This window comes from Brachyistius frenatus, unplaced genomic scaffold (assembly GCF_029030835.1).
Source record: "Brachyistius frenatus isolate BFR_SWC_R1_liver_20210118 unplaced genomic scaffold, ASM2903083v1 Contig_456, whole genome shotgun sequence".
Classification (NCBI taxonomy): domain Eukaryota; kingdom Metazoa; phylum Chordata; class Actinopteri; family Embiotocidae; genus Brachyistius; species Brachyistius frenatus.
This window is the reverse complement of record NW_027211055.1, coordinates 108,569-136,120: the sequence shown is the minus strand read 5'-3', so window position 1 is coordinate 136,120 and position 27,552 is coordinate 108,569. Positions and strand designations below refer to the sequence as shown.

At 40.6% G+C, this 27,552-nt stretch overlaps 1 protein-coding gene across 3 annotated transcripts in view; it reads left to right on the top strand.

The window, feature by feature from the left end:
* LOC138614132 (glutamate receptor 3-like) overlaps positions 1 to 27,552 on the top strand; it is a 68,383-nt gene that overhangs the window by 6,943 nt on the left and 33,888 nt on the right. For all 3 annotated transcript variants that reach the window (XM_069687369.1, XM_069687368.1, XM_069687370.1), the window contains exons 3-4: positions 7,124 to 7,363; positions 22,912 to 23,099. In XM_069687369.1, the coding sequence (XP_069543470.1) occupies positions 7,124 to 7,363; positions 22,912 to 23,099 (428 nt within the window). The remainder of the gene's footprint in view (positions 1 to 7,123; positions 7,364 to 22,911; positions 23,100 to 27,552) is intronic.

The window sequence follows — 27,552 nt, the reverse complement described above, 5'->3', positions numbered from 1 at the left end:
AGTGCTTCTTGGATGATGCTTTTGCAGTAGATGCAGAGAATGTGTAGGTGGAGAGTTAACAGCACTTTTGCCTTGGCACAGTGAAATATCCAAGTGTATTCTTCCATATAATACTCGGAGAGCCACAGGCTATATCTGTGTATCGCTGCCGTAGATTCCTTTCTGTCATGTTGTTTTAGCATGTGGGCCGTATCTAGTTGTATTTCCCAGATTAGGGCTAATCCAACGAGTATTGCCCCGGTCTTTGTGTATAATGAGTATCTGCAGGGAGGAACCCACTGGAAGAAAATGTGTGCTTTTACAAAGCTGTAATCTGTAGAGAAGAGGGAATTCCAGCCAACATGCAACAACACTGCCGGAGGAGAAACACCTACTCAGCCTTCAGTCCCTACATGCCCTGTTCTTCCTCTGTGGTTGGTCAACTGAGACGAATTGCGCAACAATGCAGATAAAAATATGAAACGCTTAAATGTCATAACACAGAAATCATTTAAACTGCATGCACTTTGCCTTCAGTCAGATTTTCATCTCCAAACAAACATCAACTGTGATTTTATGGTCAGATTGAACCGGCAGGTCCTCATAAGCTTTACAATAGAATGGAAGCAGTTAATTAAAATCAGACCAGATGAGATGCTGTAAAGAGTCACAATGAGAGAGCTTGCAGACAATGTTTAAATTATTGTGGAAAACAGTTTTGCCCCACAAATTTGAAGTACTGAGCTGCTGCACCCAAATTGAATTTAAATGTTGTCCTGATTGATTTTATTTTTTCCACTAAGGCCACCATAAAACAAGACTGAAATCTGGCCTTGCTAACAGCACTGTGAGGCTGTGCTAGGCACAACAGCTGTTAATGCTCACGCCAGCATGCTTAATACCCACAATGACAATAAGGTGAAGCAGGTAAAATGTTTGCCATTATCACCATCTAAGTTTAGCATGTTAGCATGCTAACATGAGCTAATTCCTGATATTTGGTCATAAAAGTATTGGATACGTAAATACAGATGACGGCAACAGATAGAAAGATACAGTTCATCCTGAGGGCGACATGAATGTCTGGAGGAAGTCTCTCGTCAATCATCCTTATTCATAGCAGACATTTTGACTTGACACAGAGGGAAAACCAGCAGTGGAATTAATTATATTGATGAAGGCTCAGTTCCATTAAGTGTCCCTGTAAACCATGACAGATGGGACAACGGAGCAGCGTGCACAATAGCGGGACATCCCCCAAGTGAAGTGCAGACACCTGTGCCTTTCCTGCTTCGACATGTCAGAATGTCTGATCTGATGTAGGTCTAAACCATCTATTGTGATATTTCACTCAGAACCAGAATTATTCATCTGACGATGTCACAGGAGTAAAAGTGCGAAGATCGTTAAAGTCATTAGGACACTGTTGCTCCTCTGGGCACCATCAATGTCAAAACTCAAAAATGTCCATGGCAATCCAGAAGTTACTGTTGACTGAAGCATTTCAGTCGGACCAAAGTAGGGAAAGACTAACTGCCAGAAATTATGCGGCCCTAAAAGAATTTCATCATAATTCTATGATACTCATTATAAGGAAATACTGAAAAATACTTTATTATTAATTTCAAGAAATTACAACTGCAAAAAAATAAGTGTTATGGTTTCATTTTTCAGCATAAACGCAATGTTGTGTTCAGACCACATTTGCTTCTTTGCACTGATTTATGTAATTGCTCCGTGGGAATAATTCGCTTCACGTTTGATCTGACCACACCTTAACAGTCTGCTAATAGATGTTCAGCAAAAACATATGACTTGGGTTTGTTGTACATCTGATCTTTTGGAAACAAACCACTTCCACACGACTGAAGTTGCTTCCCTTTTTGTTTTAGTTTCTAGTGTGTCCTACATTATGACTTCTATGCTGTAACTTGAGTAAGATGTCCAAATGGAAAAATAATAATATCTTTTGATTTGCAGCATCCTGAAAGGTCAAACACTATAATGGCTACTACATGCAGAATGATTTTAAGGACAGAGATCTAATGAAAACCAACTCTTATTTAGTGCTTTGAAAGCAGACAGCTACGCAGGGACGGACCTGTCAGTTCTGCTGAGGACTTTTAATTGAGAGTTTAAGCCTTAAGTGACCCCAAAGACTTTCATTTAACTTTGGTCCACATGTGCTTATTCAAAACCTCGACTGCTTTATTCTTGCCACCAGTACAAAGATGGATTGCAGACTTTTCAATCTATTCATGTCTTTCTGCAGAGGAGTTTCTAATAAAAAATATATAGTGCATTTTATTATTTATTTTTTGTGCACAGCTCTGCATTGGAATGTTAGACTTGAGACAATATTTTTTATAGTTGTAATTAAAGGTTTTCTGCATTGTGCATATGGGTAAGTTTTTCTCTCATAGTTCAAGGACAAGCAGATGGTGATTAGGAATCCACAGAATATTGTATAACTATTAAATATGCAAAACAGGGTGATCATACAGTCTGTGTGATACAGACAGAGAAAAATCCCAACCAAATCCCTCCACATCCCGTCCACCTGACGGATCCCACAGCTGCGAAGGAAACATCTTACCTGGACTAACAGAAAGGCGGGTTGGTGTTTGCTCTCCAGCTTAGCATCCAGCTTGTTTCCTTGAGGAAACGGGGAATTTGCAGAGTGTCCGTCAGCGCATTTACAAGATTAAGTAATGCTGTCCAATTTAATCTGGATTACTTTTACTAATTTGTTTCCCTCCTTTTTCTGTGACTCAACATTTTCTCTCATTTTTGATGTAACCTGCAACTCTAAATAATATTATATAATATATACAATATATAATGCATGTTGCTGGTTTGACAGAAATAAGACACAGTCCAGTGTAGCATGATGGGAAAATGGACCCTCTAGCTGTACTGTTTGTGGTGTGTCACAGTTCATGCAAAAGTGACAGTGCATCATCCTACATGTACTGTAACACCGAGGGTTAATGGGTGAGATGTCTTAAATAAAACCTGATGTAAGAATCAGTGAGGAGCATTTAGTCATCAGCTGCTTGATGGTACAGATATGAAATAAACTTTTACTGAACATGACAGTTTCATTAATTTAAAGATGCATTAGATACTGGAAATATAGTCAATACAGAACCACATGATGATAGTATTTAACGTAATGCATGAAATAGAAACTTATGCTCCAACAGCTATCTGTCTGACTTTGGTGCATCAGAGTTTTCACTTTTGTAGTGAAATATCTCAACATCCACTGTATGGATTGGCACACAACTTTGTATAGACATCCATGGTGCCCAGATAATGAATTTGATTGACTTTGGTAATATGCTAACTTTTCCTCTTGTGTTTTTGAATGGTTCCACAGCTATTGGATGCACTGACCTAAAATATTTCACTTCTCTTCAAACTGTCTGCTTGATCAGTGCACATCCTGACCCTTTTGTTGTTTTCTTAAAATAGTTATCATCAGTGTTTCTCTTTGACCTTATCCTTTATAAATTGGTGCAGCTGCATGATGTGTTTTTATCCTCTGCCTTCTTCTTTCACTGAACATGTGACCCCGCGACGGGGCAGGACAGGTATCCCCTTGTGGCTAAGACCAGTCTCTCCTTCTGGAGCACTCACTGAGGCCCTTCTGCTCTTGTTTCCTCTAGTATTGCTGCAGGCGCAGCTCTTTGACAGAAGGAAAAATAACTTCTCAGCAGGCAGCATTACGCACACAGACAGGTTATTTGTTATCTGAACCAAAAGTTAAATTGTTGTCCTCACTTCGTCCAAATGCAGCTTTCAATCCTCTCAGAACTCATGGCTCTAACCGGTGGCTCTGTCCAAAGAGAGTTCACCTCCTCATCTCAGTGTGAAGTCCTCTTTTATCCATTTCCTCATTCTCGCTTTTCTTGTATGCATAACACTCAATTTCCTCACTGCGTCTGGTCTTCTCTTTTCAGGTGAGGATAGCACCTCACCTCTTTTTCCGTTCAGCACTGCTTCGAAAATTCAGTTTTCAGGCTTAGCTCTGATGTGCACACCTACTACAGGTTCACCCCTCCATCAGCAAATTTTATGATAGACACAGACTGCCTGCAGGAGAGACACTCAAAGGTACACAGCCCAAAAAAGACAGATGACAGTGCCGGTTCTACTGGAGCTGCTGTATTTACCTGTGAAGTTTGACGAGAGCTGAAGGGAAGCAGAGAACTGGAGGGTGAGGGAGGAAAGAAGGGAGCATCAACAACGACAGGCAGATGTGGGTGTTTGTTATGGGATGAATAAGATGGAAGTGGCAACGAGTGAGGAGAGGTGAATGTTTCCAGTTGGATATCAATCATGGATGGAGGGCCTGTGTTAGTATTCTGAACAAAAACGAGCAGGAAAATAGCTCCACTTCTGTAATAAAGTAAATGACGCGTATCTTCATTTCTGACCACGATCAGGGGAATTTACTATAGTTGGCTCATGTTTACTGCCTCATGAGCCCAAATATATGATTTCATTAGTCCTTTAGGAGAACAGGCTGTCTATTTAACCTTGACCAACAAAATATATTACTGCTGCCATTTTGCGAATAGAATTTGATGATGTTGGATAAGCCGAGAGGTGTGAATTTTATAGCTGCCTTCTATTTTCTGTGGATAACGAGCTGAATATTGTGAAGGGATTTATGAACGTGTGATCTGAGGGAGTTGAATAAGGTTACCACAAAAAAGAGCAGCTATGACACTGAATACAAAAGGAAATCATTTGCTCTGATATTTTTCCTTGAACTGATCCTTAAAAAATATCCTTCAACTATAAACGAACGTGAAAAAGCTCCTGAAAATGTTTTGCCTTTCACTGTAGCATCACCTCAAACAGGTTTCATTTCTGTAGACGCATGTGTTTTTTTTTTGTGCTTAAGAAAGTGTCACCTTGACCTCTCAATGGCACATACCGGGCTGGTGTGTGTGCTAAGTTAAGGCTGAGAAAATAGGGGGAAGGAGGGATGATGACTGAACTGAGACCTCGAGTGTGTGTGGATTACTGAATGGTTGTCTTAATGGAAAAGTCAAGTTGAACAGAAGCTGGAAAACATACAGCATTGAACTCCTACAAAACACATAAAGAAATCACACAACTGTGAAATTATTTTACTGCGATTGCAGACATAAATGGTTATTTAATGTGTGTGTTTTTTTTTTTTTAAACCAGAGTACATTTGTAATACAGTCCATCATAGGGAGTGCAATGTTACCGAAAATATGTTTCTCAAATGTTTACTAGAACTTTATTAGCAGAAGAAACAGATCCATACTTGAGGTTGCCTTTTTTTGGGAGTTTTTGACAACCTTTTTGAATGTTTTGAATCCTGTAGTTTACATCTGCATTTGCTTGCTTCCAGTCTTTTTCTCCTGTTCCTTTCCTTTCTTGGTGCCAGTAGAGAAACCCTTGGCAGGACAGGATACAGACTTGGGACATGAATCTGTATCACGTCACCCATGTGCGTCTTCGTGTGAGTGACAAGACGAACTAAACAGGCACCTGGTCATAAATAAACTGGTCCATAGCTCAACTGGAGGTCAAAAAACTCCACGTCACCTCTAAGTAATGCATAAGTCATGATGAATTAATGAATGAATTCAAGCAGTATATAATGAATTGTGGGGAATGTGATTTGACACAAGCTGTTTCTTTGCAAATCAGAGACCTCAGAACGTCACAGAACTCACCGTTGACTGTCTGACCATGGGGGACGAAGTCAAGGTGCATAACCCCACAAATATCAAAGACAGCCCACCTGGTTATGCTCCTGACCTGACGCACCTTCCTGGGTCTCAGAAGATTTTCTGAGTTTGACACAAAAATGTAATGTCAGGTCCATAGTGAAATCTCAAATGAGAACATATCAGTGGTCACAAAAACACGTGTAACACAGGAGCTGATGTGGATCAAGCAACATGAAAGGTTTTTCTTCCCCCTGCCCTGTGCATAACACTGTGCTCTGATAGTGAGCAACAGGAACAGTCTTGGAACTTTTTGATGAACCTTGTAAGATAAATAAACAGTTTTTTTTTTTTTACTGAATTTTATAAATAGATTTGCCAGTTTGCTACATATTTTACGAGGAAGTAAACATTACTCATCTGTGTAAAAAAAAATTTTTTTACTTGAGGTTAACATTTTTTTTAAAGTAATTAATGACCAACTCTTCATACCTTCATTTTGTACACTAATTATAAAATCTTACCAGAAATTCTTATATTACACTGAGTTACTCTGAGGAAAGTGCACGCTGTAATGGTTACAGGTTGCACTTTCCTCAGAGTCACTGGATTTCAAACTGCTGTTTTTCAAAAAAGACACATCATTAAATCCAATCACTTGCAACCTCATTCAAAATGTATTAGTGACACTTCACTTTCACACAGCTGTGTTGTGAACTACGAGGAGCAGTGGGTCAGAAATATCAGAGCAGCTCTTCTGCATCCATCAACATTTGCTTCTGTTATTACTCACATTAGGGCAGGGGTCATATCCCCGAATCAACCCTGTTTGATGTCATTAAACTTATGTTTTATGCGCAAATAAAATAAAATAGTAAACACTTTGTAAGACCAAGTGTCTATTGAGTGTTTATGGCCAGAGCTCATTTCCATAGGCCCGCAGATGGCAGCAGATAGGGCTCGTTATAAATCTTTTATATTGCAGCACGGCTCAGCATTTGAACGTTTGCATGCTCATGTTTCAGGGTATTTGTCCATTAAGAGCTGTAGCCAGTGCACTGACTTCTCCATTATTTCTAGTTGATTGCCCAAGCGTTTGCATTTACAGCAAGGATAAGTGAAGGGCACTGGGCAGCAGAGCATGGCCAGGGGGAGCAGACATCCCACATGGCACCCATTTATTCAGATAGCCATCATGAATTTTGTCCCATCTTAACCTGAAAATGAAAGATTTTTTTTTTTCCCCTTCACTGGTCATTAGCGGACTCAGCAACTTTAACTTTCAATATGTTCCTGAATGTGAGCTTAAACTTGATTAAAGGTCAAGTTTGCTCTGTTTATTGACATCTCTACTGAATTAAGGAGAAGCTTGTCATAAATCTTTGTGTCATCCCTGACCTGAACCTGCTCTCTGTCTGTGCCACCAGTCTGCTCGCAGTTCTCCCGAGGAGTTTACGCCATCTTCGGCTTCTACGACAGGAAGTCCATGAACACGCTGACCTCCTTCTGCGGAGCTCTGCACACCTCCTTCATTACGCCCAGCTTCCCCATCGATGCTGACGTGCAGTTTGTCATCCAGATGAGGCCCGGTTTGCGGGGAGCTGTTCTCAGTCTGCTGGCCCATTACAAGTGGGAGAAGTTCGTCTACCTTTATGACACTGACAGAGGTGAGAGCACACTTACATACGCCTATGCAAATACCACGAGTGAGGAAAAGAAAGATGAGAAGTGGCAGAACATCTCATTGCAGGAGAAAGTAGAAAAAGTAATTGGTGTTCCAAGCCCCTGCTCATGCAGACGTGTTATTATGCAGTGTATATGAGTCTTTAATATGTAAATCCCTTACCCCCGATCCTCATTCTAAGTGGTCCTGATACATTTTAATCTATGCCAGTAATGATCCTAAATTGCTTCACTCTGCGGCTGAATCCGGCTCACAGAGACGCTCTATAGTTGCCTGCTTCCGAGAAATGAGTCATTCACAGGTGCTGTTGATCTGCTGCCGTGGTACAACTGCAGCCGTCTGTGTCTCTAATCCTAGGCACTCTCTGATTATCATTTAGCTCTAATTGGATTATAGAAAGACAGTGCACAGCATCCTCCAACTTCTGCATGTGTCTCATGGCCTCCTGCTCCCCTCATGTGGGCCACCTATTTACAGACTTTGGGTCCTCGGAGGATCGGCATCTGAAGGCAACGCAACAATTTGTCTGAATAAACTGGACCACAAGGAGGTCACCGGCTTGCTGCAGCAGCAACGATATACAGTATACCGTGTGGTGTGATGCCAAACATGTCTTTAAGTCATGCATTTCAAATGAGTCAGTGGATGTGGAGAGATGTTTTTTGGCTGCAGTCGCTGCTCTTAAATGTGCCAAACTCTTTAGAACTGTGCATTCTAAGTATTTTTAAACCGACATCGAGCATTTCTAGGACAAGTGCACTCCTTTTTTTCACTTCCCTTGCCTCAATCACTCTCATACATCTCCGGCTCAGGTGCCCAATCTGCTGCTCGGTGATGAATCTGATTCTCACAGGTCCATTTTCGGCCTTTTTAGAATCTACAAAATCACTTGTATTTATGTCTGTAAGAGCATCTTTAACAGCAACTCTTCCACAGTTGTGATGTATGTTCAGCGTCGGGTTTGACCTCATTAAGGAGGTTGTTATTTCTCTCACGTTGAGGGAGAGAGGCCCAGTTTTATTGATCTGGCCAATGCATCTCTGTGGCAGACTTTAGAGGCTGATAAGTGGTTGTCCTCCTTCTCAGAATTGCCCCCTGATGTGGCCCTTAGTGATCTGTTTGACTTCGCCGGCCTCTTTCACCTGCTGCGTCGAGGCTGCCGCACCACCATCTGTAATACTCAGCCCATCTCCACAGCGTGACACCAGAGTAAACACTGTAGTTTAGGATGGATTCCCACATGCTGCACAGCTTGTGTTTGCTGAGAGGCTGGTTAGCCATCCCATTTTGGCTCAAAGTCCCATCCCACTCCTCCCCATTACGGCTCTGGATAGCAATGCAGCCGATACTCATCCAAATGTCAGTTTAATGTTCATTATAGGAAGGGGGCTCTATTTAAGGGCCTGAGAGGGACTTGCAGGGGGGGCTCTTGAGAGATGCCGATATGAAGGAGTGTTGATAGTTTGTGGGGCAATATGACAGTAATATGCTGCCGAGGCATTTTACACTGATGTGTGTAATGTCTGTCCCTTAACAAGACACAGAGCCTTGTATCAGAACAAAAACAAAGGCATCTTAAAGTCAGCTTAAAATCTGAAAAAAAAATCATTAAAATGAGACTGTCTGTCCCCTCCAGATCTTGGGGAAGTGGACTATTGCTTCTCTTTCATCACACGCCATGAGAGGTTTTTTTTAAAATGATTATTATTATTTTTTAGCCTAAGGGCAAAGCTACTCATCAAAACTGTATTTGTATGATGGAAAATAAAATGCCCAGAGATACCACTTAATGTAGCCCTGCATGAACTTCACAATTAATTTGCAAATTTGAAACGGTATCGACATCAAATAGGCTCAGCTCCACTTTCATGTTGGAGATGTCTTCCACTGACAGAAATGCTGCACTGATCTAAACTTATTTTAACTAACTGACATACTCACAACGATTATGAAAGACTGAGCGGAGCTTGTTTCTTACAGCTGCGTTTCACAGGGGTTTCTTCCTGTTTCGTACAACCCACGTCTTGTTCAGAGAATTGACTGCTTGATAAACAGGTGTTAGAAAGTGAGGAAGCCACGCAGTTGCATGAGAAGCACAACAAAGAAAAAACAGACTCTACACTTTGACACACACGGTTCATTAAATACAGTACGTGTCTATCTGCTGCAGTGCAACATCACCTATTTATCCTGTGTGCAACGGAGATGAAATATCCTCATTAAACATACTAATGGCTGCTGGCAGAAAAGACCTCCTGAACTGAGGAACATCTGCGCATTACCAACTAGCCGCTGAGAGAAGGTCCTCCCCTGTTTGTTTTTTTCAAGCTATTTGACTGCAAATTGCATCAACATTTTACAAGGAGTACCTCAGTATGCATCAAATAGTCATAATTAATCATTAACCAGCCTTTCAGTGATCAAAAAATATTTCAAAGAATCTTTAAATCAACATTTCCAGCAGTGGACTCACTGCTTAAACGCCTTCAGCTGCAGTTTTTTAATGACCTCCACAGTGTCCTGATGCCAACAGAAACACTGACCAAATTCTGTTGTGAAACATAAAATGAAAAAAAAAAAACATTTCCACAGGACATCTCTGAGGATAAAATCTAGCAAATCACAGTATGTTCTCCATTTGATCCTTTGGTACATGGTTATGTTGAATTACAGTTTCCACCTTGTTCCTCGTTCTCTCTATGATGACTTCAAGGTATTACAGAGAGGATGGAGACAGTAACGGAGATGTATTTATCAATTTGTTAATATTTTTATGGTCTAAAAATCTAGTTTGTGCAGTATGACATTTGAGAAGCAATGCCATTCTGCAGGTTTTTTGTAAATTTTTGTACATTTAATGTATTAATATGAGTAGTGGAAGAAGTACTCAGATTCTTTACTAATACAACCACGTGAAAATGTTCTATTAACAGAAAAATGTAATTAAAGTATGACTCAATATACAGAGACTGGCCCCTGTCAGTGCTACATTATTGTAATTATTGATGTGAGCAGTCAGAGTTGTAGCTGATTTAGGTGAAGCAAATCGTTTTGAGTGAGATGCTCTGTTTCATACACACAGTTTTGCTGTGTGTTGCTATGGTGGCTAATGTTAGCAAACTTTGAATTGATATCTTTTAGTACTCATCCAATGGTTCTCTTTACAACATATTTTACTCATAAGTACATCATATTGTATGTTCTGTATATAAAATATTAATTTGTAGCCTGTGACTTTAGCTGTTAAATCAATGTAGTCATTACAGAGTATAATATTTCCATCTAAAATGTAATGGGGTTTTTAAATAGCATGAAATGTACTCAAGTAAAGCACCTCAAACTGTACGGTGCTTGAGTAAATGTACTTGTTTGTAATCTAATGCCCACTGTCTGCTCAAGTCCCCTGATTCATGAACTCTGCATAATGTAAACTAGATCTTATTTCCTTTATGTCTTCATCAAAATGAAGGAGCACAATCTAACAACCTTTAACTGCAGCTTTTTCCTGCATTCTCCTACCGCTCTGACAAATGGACAAGCTGGGGTTGATGGGGAATTTGCATTCAATGTGTAATCACATTGCCTCGCTGCTGCCACCAAATGTCTGGTTGGTTTCTTCTCTGCAAGGAAACATCTGATTAATTGCACGCTGCTAAAGAGCTGCACTCAGCAGTCAGGCGCACAGGCTCATTAACAAAGAATGGGAGAGACAGAGCGAACGGCACCGAGCAGCTGTTCCACTCTGTGAACACTTTACTGCAGCTTCACTTTGAGATGGACACATATCAATAGGCCTTGACCCACCCTCTGTGGGTAAACACTGGTTTCCCCCCTGACCCTAATATGGGACGGAGGCAGAGATTCATTAATCACGCTCTTGTACTTCAAGAGAGCTGTTTTCTTCTGGCGTTCAAGGACTCTATTCGGTCTGATGGTGAACATACAAGGTGAGCGTAACTGGGGTACACATGTAACAGAATAGCCAGGCGGAGTGACTGAAAGGTGTTTTTCTGTAAGGCAGGTTTCAAAGGACTCTGAAAAAACAAAGAGATGCAGATGAGAAAGTACAAGGGTGGTACCTTTATAAATACAAAAGTCTCCAAGGTTAGACAGAACGACGCCAAATTTAATAAACTTTAAAAATTGAACAGTGCCTCTATTTTTCTTGTTCTGTTCCAGAGAACACACTTGTTTGTCTTCAGTGCTTTTGAGAATCCTCTTTGAGTCTGTGTTGAATACATTTTAGATTCACTGTGGGAATCAGACTGCCTTCAGGTTTACAACCGAGAGCAGAGTGTGTTGGAAAAAGGCAGTTTAGATGCTGCATGTGTGTGTTTGTGTGTGTGTGTGTGTGTGTGTGTGTGTGTGTGTGTGTGTGTGTGTGTGTGTGTGTGTGTGTGTGTGTGTGTGTGTGTGTGTGTGTGTGTGTGTGTGTGTGTGTGTGTGTGTGTGTTGTGTGGTGACCTCATTGGTAAAAACCTCAAAGGATGTTGTGCATTCACTGAGAAGATGCAGCTGAGGCGTTGGCTGTCTCCGAGTGTTTCTGCATGAACCAAACCTACCCTGTTATCAAGCACTCAAATCCGCTCTATGCCCAAACGCCCAAAATGGCACCAATTGATCCATGCGCATCCACGCATGCAGAGGCAGTGCAGCGTGAAAACAGCATTAAACAACATGTAAGCTGCAGAATTTCTGCTCCATACTGCAGCATCGAGATCATTATATCCACAAAATTATGTTTTTGTTTTTGAATTATTAAAACCTTTTCTGGAGCTCAACTGTCCAACAAATCTGTTGCTTTGATTTCTCAGCGTGGAGACGTTTGGATTTAGCCTTTTGTTGTGGACGTTCTTGCTTCCAGACACATCTTTTCTGTTGAACAGACCGGCTGACAGGCTTGCAATTGTAGAGAATATAACACTGTGTCGCTACAGCAACGTTGAGGAAGGCATTACGTAACTTAAAACGGTTGCATCACTTTGTAAATCTTTGTTCTTTGCTTGAAAAGGGGAGTTGCAAAGCTTGGTCTCATTACAAATACTTTGCTGTGAGCATTGTCGCATAATCTGCTCAGTCTGCCAAGATAATGTGAACAAAGTCATTACCCTAGCAGTCTAGCAGGCATAAACCACTAAACTGTCTGATGTCGATAAAAGATCAGTTTTGCTTCGCATCCATTCACATAATTTGGCTTAATGCGTTCACTATTCTGGTGTAACTTGGCTGAGGTCTTTGTTTCAGGACCTTGGACAGTTCCTGCCTCCCTCAACGCTCTCTGCCCTCAGTTTTGTACTGTGAGCTATGCTCTGTTTATACCATTTATTTTTCATGAATTCTTCTTGTATGTTTATTCATACTACATTTCATACTGTTCTAGTCTTAACATATAAAAGTGGGGCAAACAAACAAGAATAGCAGATATTTACAGATGCCTTCATTCAGGGCACCATAGTCATCGAATACAACCTTTTTCACTGCAGATATTTTGACTTGTCATAGTAAGAAGAGCACATGTATTCTCATTAAGGATGGATCTGTTATATTCAACTCCCCCAGTAAGTCATGACAGTATGATGGGGAGTCAGTATGCACAGTACCAGGACCCTGAACATAATTCAGAAAACCGTGAATTTATTATTTATACCTGTGGTTTTACTTCCGTGACATGTCAAAATATCTTCACAACATTAAATGTATATTTACTTGTATGCCATGATATTGTTTTATTTTGACATAGTGCATCTTATGGAAATTGTGGATTACAATTGCCATCTTCATGAAGGAACTGACGAGTTACATCAAATGGTTATACATGTGCATTTAGCTTTTTGCTGTTTGAAGAGCACTACCAAAGGAGGAGCATAGAGTTGCGCAGAAACCTTAACTATGCTGGCATGAGTGCAACATCAGTCTAGCAGAGAGAATTGTTAAGTTTAGGGAGCTGTGTTTCAGATGGTAGAACAGGTTGCCCTTCAATCATAAGGTTGGGCGGTTCGATCCCCAGGTCAGTCTTGCTTGGCAACCCCGCCGCCATTAGTGTGTGAGTTGGTGAATGTGAGGCAAACTGTAAAGAGCTTTGATATATAAGTGGAGACCATTTACCGTGTATAACGTGTGGACTGTTTACCTACATGACTATGACGGGATGTTACTCGCCGCACTACTGTGAATGAGCCGATGATGACAATATAAATGGTTGACAATAGAGAAAAGTGTGTCAATGTAACAAAACTGCCTGCGCCACTGTGTCCCTCATTTGTTTCATGGAAGCATCGGAATTATTATGAGGCTTGAGACATCTTGAAATCGTGCCAATAACCAATAACTGAACCTTGATCAGTCATATTTCACATACCTGTTACTAATAACAATATACTTACTTTTCCCTTCTGCCTCCTTACTCATAATGCTGCCACTTAAAAAAGATCAGAAATCAATACCTTTAACATCAGGTGTGAGTCCACTTAGCCTGCTCCTATTGTGTGTTCCCTCCTGCCAGCTCAGGGAGCAAACAGGGCGAGCAGTGCAGGAAACACGAGGAGCACAGATTCTCATCTCTCCACCGCTCAACATTGTTGTCTCAGCTGCTCGCAGACGAAGGAATAGCCGCGTCTTCAAATGAATAACTGTATGGAGATGAAGAGTGAGGGAAGGAACAGAGGAGTCAGCAAAGCCTTTGTGCGCGTCCTGTGTCAGAAAACAGCAAACGGCACAGAGGGCCAAGCACTGTCAGGCATGCTGTCAGATGCACCGAAATGTTTTTTACTTCATCAAATTTGGAGCTCCCTCCCATCTTTTCCTGTCATATCTAATCTGCATTGAGTTGAGCACTTTGCATGACCAAATATGAAACCAGGTGACTAATAGAGAGCCCTTCTGCTTTATTAGACGCCACTCTGTTTATGCCTCAACTCTTGTTTCTGTGTTGCTCAAATGCCTCTCATCTATTTCAGGACACTTGCTTTCAGGAAAACGCAAGGCCATTACAATAGTAGTCTTTTTGCATTATGAAAGAGATTGATGTAATGTGCTTTTCCCTGTTTGCCCAAGAGAAAACGCCATTTTTATTTGCTTAAGAGATAGGATAGTGTTTTTTTAGGGTGCTTTTTTTGTCGGAAAGGAGAAAAAGAACAGTGCAGCTCTTATTGATGGGTACAAGCCATCCATTTCTTTGGATGTGGTTCAAATACAGATATCTTTGCTCTGTGTGTGTGTGTCTGTCACTCTTTCTTTATATTTGTATGTGTCTATGGCTTTAGAATCTGAAGTGAAACAAAAGTTGATGAACTATTTAGCAAAATGTAAATTAAACTTGCATAAAAGATGAAAGAAAACAGGAGGAGAAACGCTCAGCATTCTGTTAGCGACTTTGCAGCTGTCATTAGATAAGAAATAATCTGTTTGATTAGCTCTGATCAGGGATTTGGCAGGAGTGGGTGGTGTGGGGGTGCAGGGCTCTTTGCAGTTCAGCTAATTTGGAACAGGGAGCTGTTATCTACATTGGACTGCATTTGGAGGAGGCGTTGTTAGGCTAATTGTACTCAAAAGTGTCCTTTTACCGTCATTTGGCAGCTTTAATCTTTTTTTTATTTCTCTGGCTCGGTGACTGTTGCCCACTGAAAACAGTCTTCTCTGGAGAGCCACGTATAAGCCGTGAGATTTTTGGGAGATTTCTCTGAAGTAGGTTCAGTAGCTTTGTCTGAGTTCCCTTTAGTGTCGCACTCAGGCTTTGGGCATCCCATGACAACGGCGCAGTTCAGATGCCTGCGAGAGAATTTTAAAGAGGTCACCTTCTCCAGGGAGGGGGAGGGACAACTGAGTCACAGTTGAGACTGCACACCACGCTCAGCCGTCATGTGAGCCGCTACCCAAGACAGACAAGAAGAAACACACGGCCAGGTGCCAGCAGAGCCTCAGTCAATCTCTTTCTCCTAGCTCGCTCTGTCTCTTGGGAAATTATTTATTCTACATTTGATCAAATGTTTATTCCTTCGGAATTCTTTTAATCTAGGCCTTTTAAAACAAGTAATATGGTAAATAAAACCAACCAATGATATAAATTTCTACTTTTACTCCAGAGCGCTATACTTGACTGTGAATAACCTGCAATTTAATTTTGTTCACAGTTGAATCCACTAGTGCTATGCTCTATAAAAGCAATCCTCTGAGCTGCAAAGAACAGCATATCAGAGGAGTACATACTGATCTCCTGGGCAGTGCTGTGTAGGCTACTAAGCTCATATATTCAAGAGAATCCCACATACAGGCCAACTCTGCTTTGTGCTGCCTGCTCCAACAATTGCTTTATCTTTAGGCATTTCTCCGGCAACATTTTGCAGACAAACTTAAAAGTAAAGTGCATTAAATGGCTTTTGTGTTTGTTGACTTGAGCATCAATGCAGTTTGGAATATAATATCAGTGCTGTGCTCATAGCATGGTAGCTTAAAAGTGTCAGACACTTGGAACAGCTTTTTTGGAACAGCATATAGTTGTGTTGCTTTGTGCAAATATTTCTTTCCTTGTGTTAGACGTTAGACCATTAGTTTGCTGCTTGACCTGACTGTGATTGTTTCTTGCACAGTAAAATGCCATGCTCATTTACATGATATTGAAACAATTGAACTATTGTCACCATGTGGCAGGTCTGGTTTATATCACCACTAATCTCCTCCGGAGAGCTGTTGTCCTCTTTTCCTTCTCCTTGAGTAGCAGCCAGTAAAAACTGATTTCAGTCGTGAGCTGATGAAAGAGCAAACTGTCCATTTGAGTCCTGGTGCAGAATGAACTGCAGAGTGAACAGATGTTGCAGTAAAAACTGGAGGGGTTTTCTTCCGTTTTGTTCTTTGCACACACATACTGTGTGTCTTTCTCTCTTTGTGTTTGTGACTTCAAATCCCTGTGAATATTCGTTTGTATCACGTAATAAAATAAGTATTATTGTGAAGAACCACTAATTTAGATTTCAAGTAGGCAAATAATGTCGTTTTGTCATTGTTACAAGGTATTATTGATTTTTTTAAATTTCCAGCACAAGGCTGATTTCTTACGTTAATCTGCAGGAACTATCTTTCTGGCTACATGGGGTGTTAGAAACTTTGGGCTGTTTGGTGTTGGACAGGCAGCGGATTTATCAGAGCTTTGTCTGCTAAAAACAGTCACCTGCTCAGTGTCACGTTTTGCCTCGCCTAGGCGTGAAGTGTTCGGTTCCTAATGTGGAGATCATTATGTTAAATAAGTAATTTTACATCACTAATACGTCATCCAAGTTATTTAAAGTATGTTATATAAGTTAATTACATCTTATTTACATTAAAATAAATTCACGTTGAGTTTTGCTTTCTTGCTGACTCACGGACTTTCTTGCTCTTTGTACTTCACCACATGACCTTCTTCACGCTGAGCCAAGGAAAAACGTGACACTGACACAGTGTCCTCCAGTGGACTCATGGTCATTACATATACTACATTAATTGGTAGCCAGTGGGGACAAAAGAACTTTAAAACAGGCTGACACTGACACTAATCTGGCTAATGTCTTAAGCTAACAGTTGCCCTGTTGCTCGTCCTGTAGAGACACAGCAACATCGTTTGGAGTTGTGTTTCTTGGACAGTTGACAAATGTTAATCCAACATAAATTCCTCCATTTTGGTCTCCACCATGTTCTGAGAGGAAAATACACAGATTGTGATCGCAACTTTATTCACTTGCCAATGCAGATGCAGACTGTTTTGTTTACTGAAAACTGCTACCTGCTCACCAACACCTAGGTACGCAGCACATTTGCAGACTGTGGAACAAAAACAGAGCGCTAACAGACACTAAAGGCCGTGCAGAGCTGGAGAGTATTTTGTTTATTGGCATGCCTGAAAACTGAAATTCAACACCAATGCACAACCTTAACTGATTCATATTTTCCCTGTCACCAAGTTTGTTTTTGTAAAACATTGAAAGAAGAAGTATTTTTTTAAATTTTTGGGCCAAATATAGCTTCGTGACAATATGCTCCTGATATTAATATGTATTATTCTTCAGGTCGGTGCTGAATAATTGACTCTGTAAAATGCCCTTGATGGGTGTCCTGCCTGCTGGCTGTTGTAAAATGTACCATCTGTTTACAAAGTCAACCAAAACTCTGTCTGCCATTATGTGTGCCGACTGATAAATCACACCAGTGTTGATACTCACCAAGAGACTCAAGTATCCTTTGACATCCACATTTCACATTGTGGTTATTGAAGTTTGAGTATACTGAATGTCACATTCAGTTCATTCCTTCAGTTCAGGACTTTTGAACTTCTCTTTTATTTCCTCATATCTTTAATTGTAAGTATTCTCAGTAGCTTCACATCAACTAGCTCATATAAATGTTTAAAGCCCAAATATCCAGCTTAGTTGGGTTTGAAAAAAAGGACAAAAATAAAACTCCTAAGGGAGTCGTTTGTAAATCCCCCCCAAATCCTTTTTCTTAAGCAGCTACTAACACGTTTCGAAATGTCTTGCATGCCCCAGCTTATGGTGTTCAGTGCCATGTGTCAGAATACTGGGAGGAGAGCTGACACTCAGCTTCTGCCTTTTCATTTCCCTTCTGCCACCAGTGACATAATGTGCTGGATTCTGGATTTGATATCTGTGAGCTGATAAAGCAGCACATGTTTCTGGATGTTTGACCTGATAAAGTCTAGACGGTGACAGAGTCAGGCTCAAACTGAGGTCAGCACAACAGCTTCTTGTCAGTCATCTTAACAATGCATCGAGACGTGACACTGCTTTTGAATTCTGTAACCTCTGCGGGTATCAAACATGTGGGCGCACATCTCCTTTGCCTCTGTAGACTCTTGAGTGGCGAACGTGGTGGCGCCCTGTGAGAGCCACTTGTCTTTAAAGGCCATACCTGATCTGAGAGCTGTCTGCTGAGCACTTCACTGTGAAGGTCACTAGCAGGGGAAGGGAGGGCGGACGTGTCAGCTGAGTTGCTGTGCTCTGAATACTTAGGAGCTCCATTGGGAACATGTCAACTCGTGTATCCATTAATAACAGTTACCAGCGAGTTGTTGAGCCAGTTGAAAACAGCTAGTGCTTTTTGCTGTGATTGAAAGCTGATGCTACTGGCACCAAAAAGATAATATAATGTCCATAGACAATTTAACCCTCACCGAAAAAAACACATCAATTTCACGTGTGCAAAAAGTCATGTGATCACATGAAACATCCAGAACGTTTTCATGGTATAATGAGTGAAGCCCATGTAGATTCCCATGGGAAAACTTTTCCACATATTTTCCCTGCGTTATCATATGTTGCAACATGTGGTAAACATGTGTCATACATGTGATCACGCGACCCCTCTACCTCTTCTTTGCAGTAATTATTTTTTGTTTAATGGCAAGTTCAGTCATCTCACACCATGTCAAGTGCTGAGATGCATCAGTATTTATTTACAGTGACAAATCTTTCCAAACTCTGCAACAGTTTCTTCGTACCTGGAAGACACAAGTGCATCAAGTGTTATTTTTATAGCAACTCTGAGCGTTTTATGCCCTCAGTAAAAATATTTGAATATGTTAACAATATATTTCTGCAGCATTGATCTGTTTGAAAACCCAATATAATTGTTTTTTGTTGTTAAAGTACTCTGCCTCTGATCTGAAGTTTCAGCTCCCATGTGTCACATTTTAGGTGCTGTAGTAGCACCCACTGTGGGAATGTAGTGTTGGTGAATGGCCAGTATTTTCAGAATTGATCCCTGTTTAAAGATATTCCACGGCCTTATACATTTTAATTAAACCAGATAACATCTTAGCTCAATTAGTAGTGAAAAAAGTGTGGTGAAATTAATTGTCATCAGCTAATTTGAACTGCACTTCCCTCTGATTAGAGTCGAAAGCAACCAAAGATCCCGTGCATGTAGGTGGCTGGGACTCATCTGCATCTTGATGTTGCACTTTTTATGGTGATATCCTGTTGAGATTGCAGATTCAGAAGGATGCAGCGTCCACAGTTTAGTTTCTTCAAGCATTTTAAAAGTTTCTAGAATCATTAAAGGTTTCCTCCAGCTCTGTTCTTCGACATCTAAAATTCTCTGCTTGGATTAATAATTTGTTTGATTCTGTTTTTCTGTAAGAAAACTCTGAGTTTCATCTGTAAATATTTTTAAGATTACACATTACACTTTCAAAACTTGCCTATTGAACCATGTTTGGCCTCTAGACTAGTTGTGATGTCACAATATCATGCATGCGCACGTCTGACTTAGATTTAAACAAGAGAAACGTTCCCTCTTTAGATAAATGATAAATGTGACTGCTAGTGTCAAACTCTCATTCACATTCATCTCCCTGCACAGTGAAGGTCATGGGCACTGGTGAGACAAACATATTTTTCAGTGGAGGAGGCTTTGAAATTCAGGTGTAATTAATAATTTAAAAAAAAGTCTAACTTTAATATCAAAAGTTCGTATTAAACAGTCTGAGGCCCTCAATGAGAAAAGGCTTTTCACAGTACAATTCTCCCTTCATAACACCTATACATTCACAAATAATGCATGGAGAATGGTGTCACCCATCCAAACAGTCTGAAGTATTAATGAGCAGTGAAGTCTATGCGTTACTATTTAACCTGATAACACATACGTACAGGAGGAGATGTAACAGTTTGAGCAGGTATGATGGTAAAGTAGTCTGGTTTGTACTGCAGGGAGGTTGTGCATCACTCGGCTGTGAGAACCCGTTTTCATTTAGCCTGCGTAATGCCTGCTTCCAGCAGATACGCTCTGTAGCCGACTTGCATTAACATAAACACATTTTACTCTGGCTTATTCAGCACCCATAATAATATCAGTTATTTAATGGAATCAGCATTTTTATCTCCTCTCAGAAAGAAAGAAAATGGTACCACAACATGTGACGCCTTTCATTTAGAGCAGTGAGTTTTGGCTCTGTGCTAAACAACACAGTTTTTTTCCTGTCCATTAGTTATGACCCAATACAGCATGAGCTTCTGCCATCATGCATTTTCGCCGCCACTCGACATACACTGTTCCTTAGATAATGAAAATATGCAAATTCCTGATGTATGTTGTCCATTTCTAGTCAGCTCAACAAAAAAACAGATGGGAAATGACTGTTTTTTTGTTTACTAATATTTTCTCTGCTTGACCTTTTCAAGGGTCACAATGCTTTTTTTTTTTTTTTTTTAACAGTTATAGCAAAATATATACAATGTACAGGATTTTTATGTAGCTGCTCTGATTTTAACTATACTGTAGTGGCGATTTGTCCTTAGACTTAACAATAAAACAAAATAAACCAAACTCCAATTCAAATGGCCACTCAGGCACCAAGGAATCTTACACAGGGAAACAAAGTCCATTGTCCAGGCCAGCATAACATTTCATAAAGTTTATTTTACCATTTCTGTGAGCAAACAAACAAAATAATAACTTCTGCTGCCTCACTTGCCCTGGTAAAAAAACAAAAACATAAAACCTTCCCGGTGTCTGCCCGTGCTGTATCTGCGTACCCATAAATGTAGATTCACCTGATGTGCCCAAACTTTTCAGTGCCTTCAAAATAAAAGCATTAACAATAACTTAAATTAATTAAAGTAATGGTACTAATGATGTAGTCAAAGAAATTCATCTATATTCCAAAAAAAAAAAAAACAGCAACAGAATAAACAGCGAAGGGTTTAATTACTAAACACAACTAATAGCTCCAATACTATAAGGAATATACCCAACATATTATGTGAGATTCTTAAAGGGTTTAGAATAAACTTCTAACTTTTACTCACAGAACTATATTTACAAAGGACAGTTAGAGGTTTGCTGTTTCAGAGCTGGACCGTCGTTTGACAAGAGATTCACTTTAAAAAAGCAACATGGCCTCATGCCTGTGGCACTGACCCATTTTCTGTCTCTTCACCTCAATCAGCCTAACAGTGTTTGTAATGATCTTGAACCACTGTGACCCAGTGATCATGTAATTCTGGTCATTGGACAGTTCACCCTTCATTTTAACTGCGCTACCCATATATTCAGATTCACCAATGCCATCTAGTAGATGATAATATCTATAAACAATAAGCTCAGAAGAGGCTAAACCTTATGCGCAAGCAGTACGATTGAAAGAGCAAAACGATTTTTACTTCTGTTGGCATTCAATTTATAACAACATAGTGAAGATAAGATAATATGCAGACAAAAAAACAACACAAAACAAATTGAGCTTGAACTGGTTTCTTTTCTTATCAGTCACTCTCCGATGTCTCTTTTCAGCTGATTTAGAAACCGCCTCTGTCACCTGCCACGACTGCTGACCATAAATCCTTAATAGTAAACCATGGTAACTTGGAACTATGTGAAGTCCCCCCGCGGCGTAATGTAGCTTTTCAGTGTTGCTGCTCAGCCAGGTTACCGTTAGCTATAAGCTTCTTCCTTTCACATGCCTCATCTACACATTCCTCCCATGCTGTAGTAAGCTCTGCAAAGTAAGTTCAATTACACCAGTTGTCCTCTCTAAGCTGCTTCTTTAGCTGCTGCATTTTCTACACTGCATGCTACATGTCATATTGTTGTGTCTGGTGTCAAATTGGTGAGTTTGAATTCCTCAGTGAGGCAGGAGAGAGAAAACTGGAGGAACCTCTTGTGACACATAGCAAAGGCAGCAAGGGACACTCAGTCAGTCCCAGTTAACAGTAAGTTAATTACGCACTGTAACCTCTCTATCTTTGTTATAGGCGCTGCAGCTTTAACTTAATCGATGGGACCTCTCTTGTTTCATCTTGTCTTCAGTCCTGTATGTGTTTTGTCTGTCAGATATCTTTTTTTATGATGCTCTTAAATGTTTGGCAGCCATCTCTGATACTAATTCTGAAGGAGGGTCGTCATTACTTGTGCTGGACAGCAGTATTACAAACAAAAATATGTTCTTTAAATGCCTAATTAAAAAAAGCATGTCTGTTTAATTCATATGCACTAAGAAAAAAATAGTTCCCAAGCATTGCCATCAAAAGGCTTCAACCTTAGCATCTCATCAAAAACCACCTTTATTTGAACCGCATGTGTTCAGTGTTTGTTTGGATTCAGACGGAAAGATCACAACTGATTTTCCTCTTTCCATCCACTCTAGCAGCTGTTCATATTTCATTGTCTGGGGATTGTTTGAATAACTCCCAAACAGAGTCCTAGTTTATTCTGAAACCACTCCGACATGTTCCGTGTCACTCCTTTGTTTACATACTGTAGACATTTTCTGTCTCCATTTATTTTACCGTTATGTGTCTATAAGCAGCGCTTACACAACAGGATTTTACTGTTCAAACACGCTAACAATGCATTACTATGAGTTTGTTCATAGTTTTCTATCTTTTAAACATGTTGCTCACCACTGCTGAAAGCCTGAACAACCTCGTAGCTCTTATTTTATTTAACCTCAGTTTGACTTCTTTGCACATTTTCCTGCCTGTGTGCTCAGAAACCCCAAAAAGACAGTTGTGTGATGGAGCTCTTCCCACTCTGCTCCCCCAGGTTTTGCAATCCTTCAGGCCATCATGGAGTCGGCTGTAGCCAACAACTGGCAGGTGACGGCTCGCTCGGTGGGGAACATTGTGGACCCCACAGAGTACAGACGCATCATCGAGGAGATGGACCGCCGGCAGGAGAAACGCTTTCTCATTGACTGTGAGGTGGACAGAATCAACTCGATACTGGAGCAGGTACTGAGTTAACACACACACACACACACACACACACACACACACACACACACACACACACACACACACACACACACACACACACACACACACACCACAAACTCAGGCTGCTTTGCTTGTGTAAAATAAGACACTGGAAACAAAATTAGTTTTTTCTTAAATATGAGGAAATAAATCTACTAAATTATTATACTTCCTCTAGCCTCCAGACTCGACATGGTCTAAAGTAGTAAACATACTGTTGACGCCTCACTGTCTGCCTAAAAACACAATCTCCATTTACACACACAGTAAAATTAGACCCTCTCCTCTCTTGCTCCGCTCCCCACTTTTCACTCCTTTTTCATTATTACCCGAAGCACTTGGAGTGCATTACGGCTGCCTCACATCTCAACATTCTCATTTAGGAATGATGTTAATACAGGTGACATGGGTACATTCAATTAAGCCTTGTTATTTGTTGTGTTTTTGTGCGCGCGTTGTTTAAGGTCACCTGGGCTTAATTCACAGCCTCCTCATTCTGGTTTCCTTGGTGATCATCAGCTACAGTTTTCCCACACGAGTCTTGATTCAGATTTAGTGTTTGCTAATGCATGCTGCTCACTGGCTGCACCATGGAGAATATTTTATCATCAAAAATGCATTAAATGAGGGTTAACTGGGAATTTGCTTACTTACACAGAAGATCATTAGTGTTCATTTGTAGGATTAGGAGCTGTTTTGCACGTGAGCACATTATGTCTTGTAAATGAATTTTGAAGTGTACTTTTTCTCAAGTTATGTGTATAGTTGAGTATTTTTTTTAAACTAGTGAAGTACTATACTGGTACTATACAAGTCTAACTAATTCCTAGTTGGACTTGTATTTGAATAGTATTTTGATAATATCTGCACTAACTAAAATAGTCCTGTCCTCAAAATAAAGGTAGCACCAACAAAACTACTTTTGTAGTTTTGACACAATTATAACTTTAAACCTTTTTAGTGACACATAATTGTCCCCTCGAGGTGTATAACACTCAACCATGAGACAGCACAGGTCATTCAAGCCAACCTTTGTTTAAATTTGTATTACAAGTCAGCACGTATTGCTGACAAAAAACATTAAGCACACAAGTGTCATCTCTTTTATGTGTGTCTGTGTGTGTGTGTGTGTGTGTGTGTGTGTGTGTGTGTGTGTGTGTGTGGGCACATCTTAACCTTCTGTTCTTCGCTGAGATATTTGTGTATAAAGGCTTCTGCCCTCTACATAATGATCTTCATTACTGCCGGCCTTACGAGTTTCACTCTGACCTTCACTGCAGATCCGTCTTCATTTCCTCTGATGCGTCTGAATATTTTTCGTGACAGCGCTGAACATTTTCATTAATTAAGCGAAGTTTCCTTTTCTCTGCCCTTCATATTAATTCAGAGGGATTCTTCAACTGTTCTGAAATTGCCTTCATATTAGATTCAAATCATCCAATCGTATAAAAGGTGGTCACTCTGTGTCACGTCAGGTCAAGCCAATCAAAGTCCCCTTTCTGTGGCAGATTTATGTGAATCGCAGTCCTGTTGGCAGCATCTGTCAGACGAGCGTCTCTGCAGATGCTTGACAGTGGCAAGGCACGTCTGCCTCTCTTGAGAACGATTCCTTATTACAGCTGTGACATCAACACTTGCTTTAATGTAATATCAGCTCCCAGTGTAAGTAGGACACACTGTCCCATAACAGCAACAACAATGAGCCTACTATAAATAGCCTACCCTCCTAGCCTGAGGGAAGATCTCTCACAAAGGCAGGAGTGAGCAAACACAACTGAGATCAGTCAGGCATCAGGAAGCAACCATTCTGGACCCGCTTTATTTTTCAATCAGTGAGACAGTAACCATCAAAATAATAATTTGCCACCTGCAGTCAGGCTATTATATCTACTGAGTGCATTATTTAATGAATTTATATATGCAGAAATCTGTCATTCAATATGTGATCATTTGCGCATCAAGATAGTTTCAATTGTTACAGGTTTATTTTTGATAAATGTGCAGTGGGATCGTTTGGCCTCTCTTAGCACCTTTAAAACTGTCAGTCTGCTCATCCCCATAGTAAAGTAAAGCCATAGCGATAAACACCTTTAAGGCTTCTCATCAATAACAGAAGCACAGTGGATTTGTTATCTCTCCCAGAGAGGACGCATCACCTCCAGCCTCCTCCTGCATAGTGGAAAGACAGAGACAGAGACAGAGTCAGAGACTGAAAGAGGAACAAAAAACAAAAACAAAAAAAAGGACTGGAAAGGCAGAGAGCTTGTGGGAATTGAGCCATGTAGAGTGAAGCTCCCTGTCTGGTGCTGTGGAGGGAAATAGGAGGACGGCTGAACACCCAGAGGTGCACTAGAATTCCACACCCAGCGGGTAGCATAGTGAAACAAGATACTGTGTTTGGATGAGATTACATGTGTCGATGTTATATAATGCTGGTATTGTTGATTTGTCCATTGCTTTGTTGGCCATTGGTTTTAATGGTAATAATCCATGTAGCTAAAATCCTGACTTGCTAATGGTGGTATAAGAGATGTCAGGATAGCTAAAGTCATTAGGATTCATCCTCTGGGGACCTTAAATCTGTAGACGAAATCTACTGGCAGTTCATCCAATAGTTGTTGAGAGATTTTAAACCAGCCCTTACAGAAAAATCCTAGTTTTCTATGTTTTCCACATGGGACATGTGATCACATGTATGACATATGTTTACCACATGTTGTAACATATAAAAACATGGGGAAAACATGTAGAACCGTTTTCACATGGGAATCTACATGGGCTTCACACATTACACCATAAAAATGTTCTGGATCCACATGTTTCACGTGCACAATCAAATGTGTCATGTGATCACAATGGATCACATGAGTTTTTGCACATAGGGAATTCATTTTTCTGTAAAGAAATTGCTGGACTAACTGACATTGCCAGCCCTTGTGCCACCACACCGCAAGCATGGCTTAAAATGCATGTTAGTAACTCAATAGCTAGAGGGCAGGATAGGAAGTTCACTGGGGCCTCAAGGGCAGCGCAGAATATTTTGTCAAACTGGACATATCTGGCCCGCGGGCTGCAGTTTGAATGGCCCTGCTGTAGAGTGTACTCTTCGGCCACTGTCTGGACTACTGTTACAGGATTTATAACAGAAAATAAACTGTAAAGTGATAAATATGACCGAACACTGATGAGATAACTGCAGGCTGTACTAAAATAAATTGGCAACTTCACATTTATTGGTCCTTTGCCTTTTCCTTGCCTCCCTCTCTTCTCCAAGCTTTCCTTGTTTTAACACTGAGTACATATGTAGTATGAACCCTCGATTTGAGCTACAAATAAAGATGCTAAAGTTCAGCATTAAAACTGTGTGATGCCCCAGTTTGAACTATAATGCCCTACAAATAAAGCAAAACAATGAGAGAACTATCTGAACTGAACTATCTCGTTGGCCTTCATTTTCTTTTTCTTAACTTTGACTGTAACAAAAAAACATGGCCTCTGAAAAAGGAAAACGTCGACTGTAATAGAGGAAGTTTTTGTACAGGCTTCTTTGTAGCCTGTGCATCTAAAGGGGACTCTGGAGTAGTCTGACTTAAAAGCAAAACCAAATGAAAAACAACATCAAACCCATGCAAGAGGGAGAGCTGGCAGGTGCGCAACTGCAACACGGATTGTGAGAACATTACAAGTTCATAGGCATTTTTTATTTTGTCCAAACTGGCATTCAATAAGAGGACTGAGTGAAGTTTAGAAGTGTGTAGCTGATGGCTACTACAAATGGGAGAATCAGCAGCTTAAACCATCAGACGGGGATTAGTCTCATAAACATGGCTGGCAGTAAAAGGTCATTTAAGGGCACTTATTGTTTAGAGTTAATTCAATAAATGATAAGAGTAATATGTTTTTCCATATATGCGTATTGTGTACAGATAGAAAGACACCAGTTTCATTGTGCAACACAACGAGTCTTAAAGATTGAGCTTTGTGATGAGGCTTTACAGAGGTATTTGGAGCAGTGTTTCACTGATACACAGCCACATCCTTCATCCATTCTCTCTCACAAGTCAACTTCTTTGACAGCTAATTCCCTCCTCACATTTTGCTCTGTTATGAGTAGCAGACCAATAATTAGTTGACTGGTGCAAAAGGGACAGTTATCAACTTCAGGATGAAGTAGGCAGATGACAAATCACTGTAACAAAGAGAAGCCTCCATCAGTGGGAAGAGATTCAAATCCTTTTGAAGGCACCTGGGCAGACATCCAGCTCTGCACAGGACTGTGGCTCCAGCCTGCGCAATTAGAGGCGATTCCCCCGGGAATATTCAGGCTGATGGTCCTGCAGCTCGGGCCGGCTCGGGCCAGCTTCAGACAGCGTAGCACAGACCTGCTCATCCAGACAGGCGGACAGGAGGAGGCCCGAGGATGGACAAA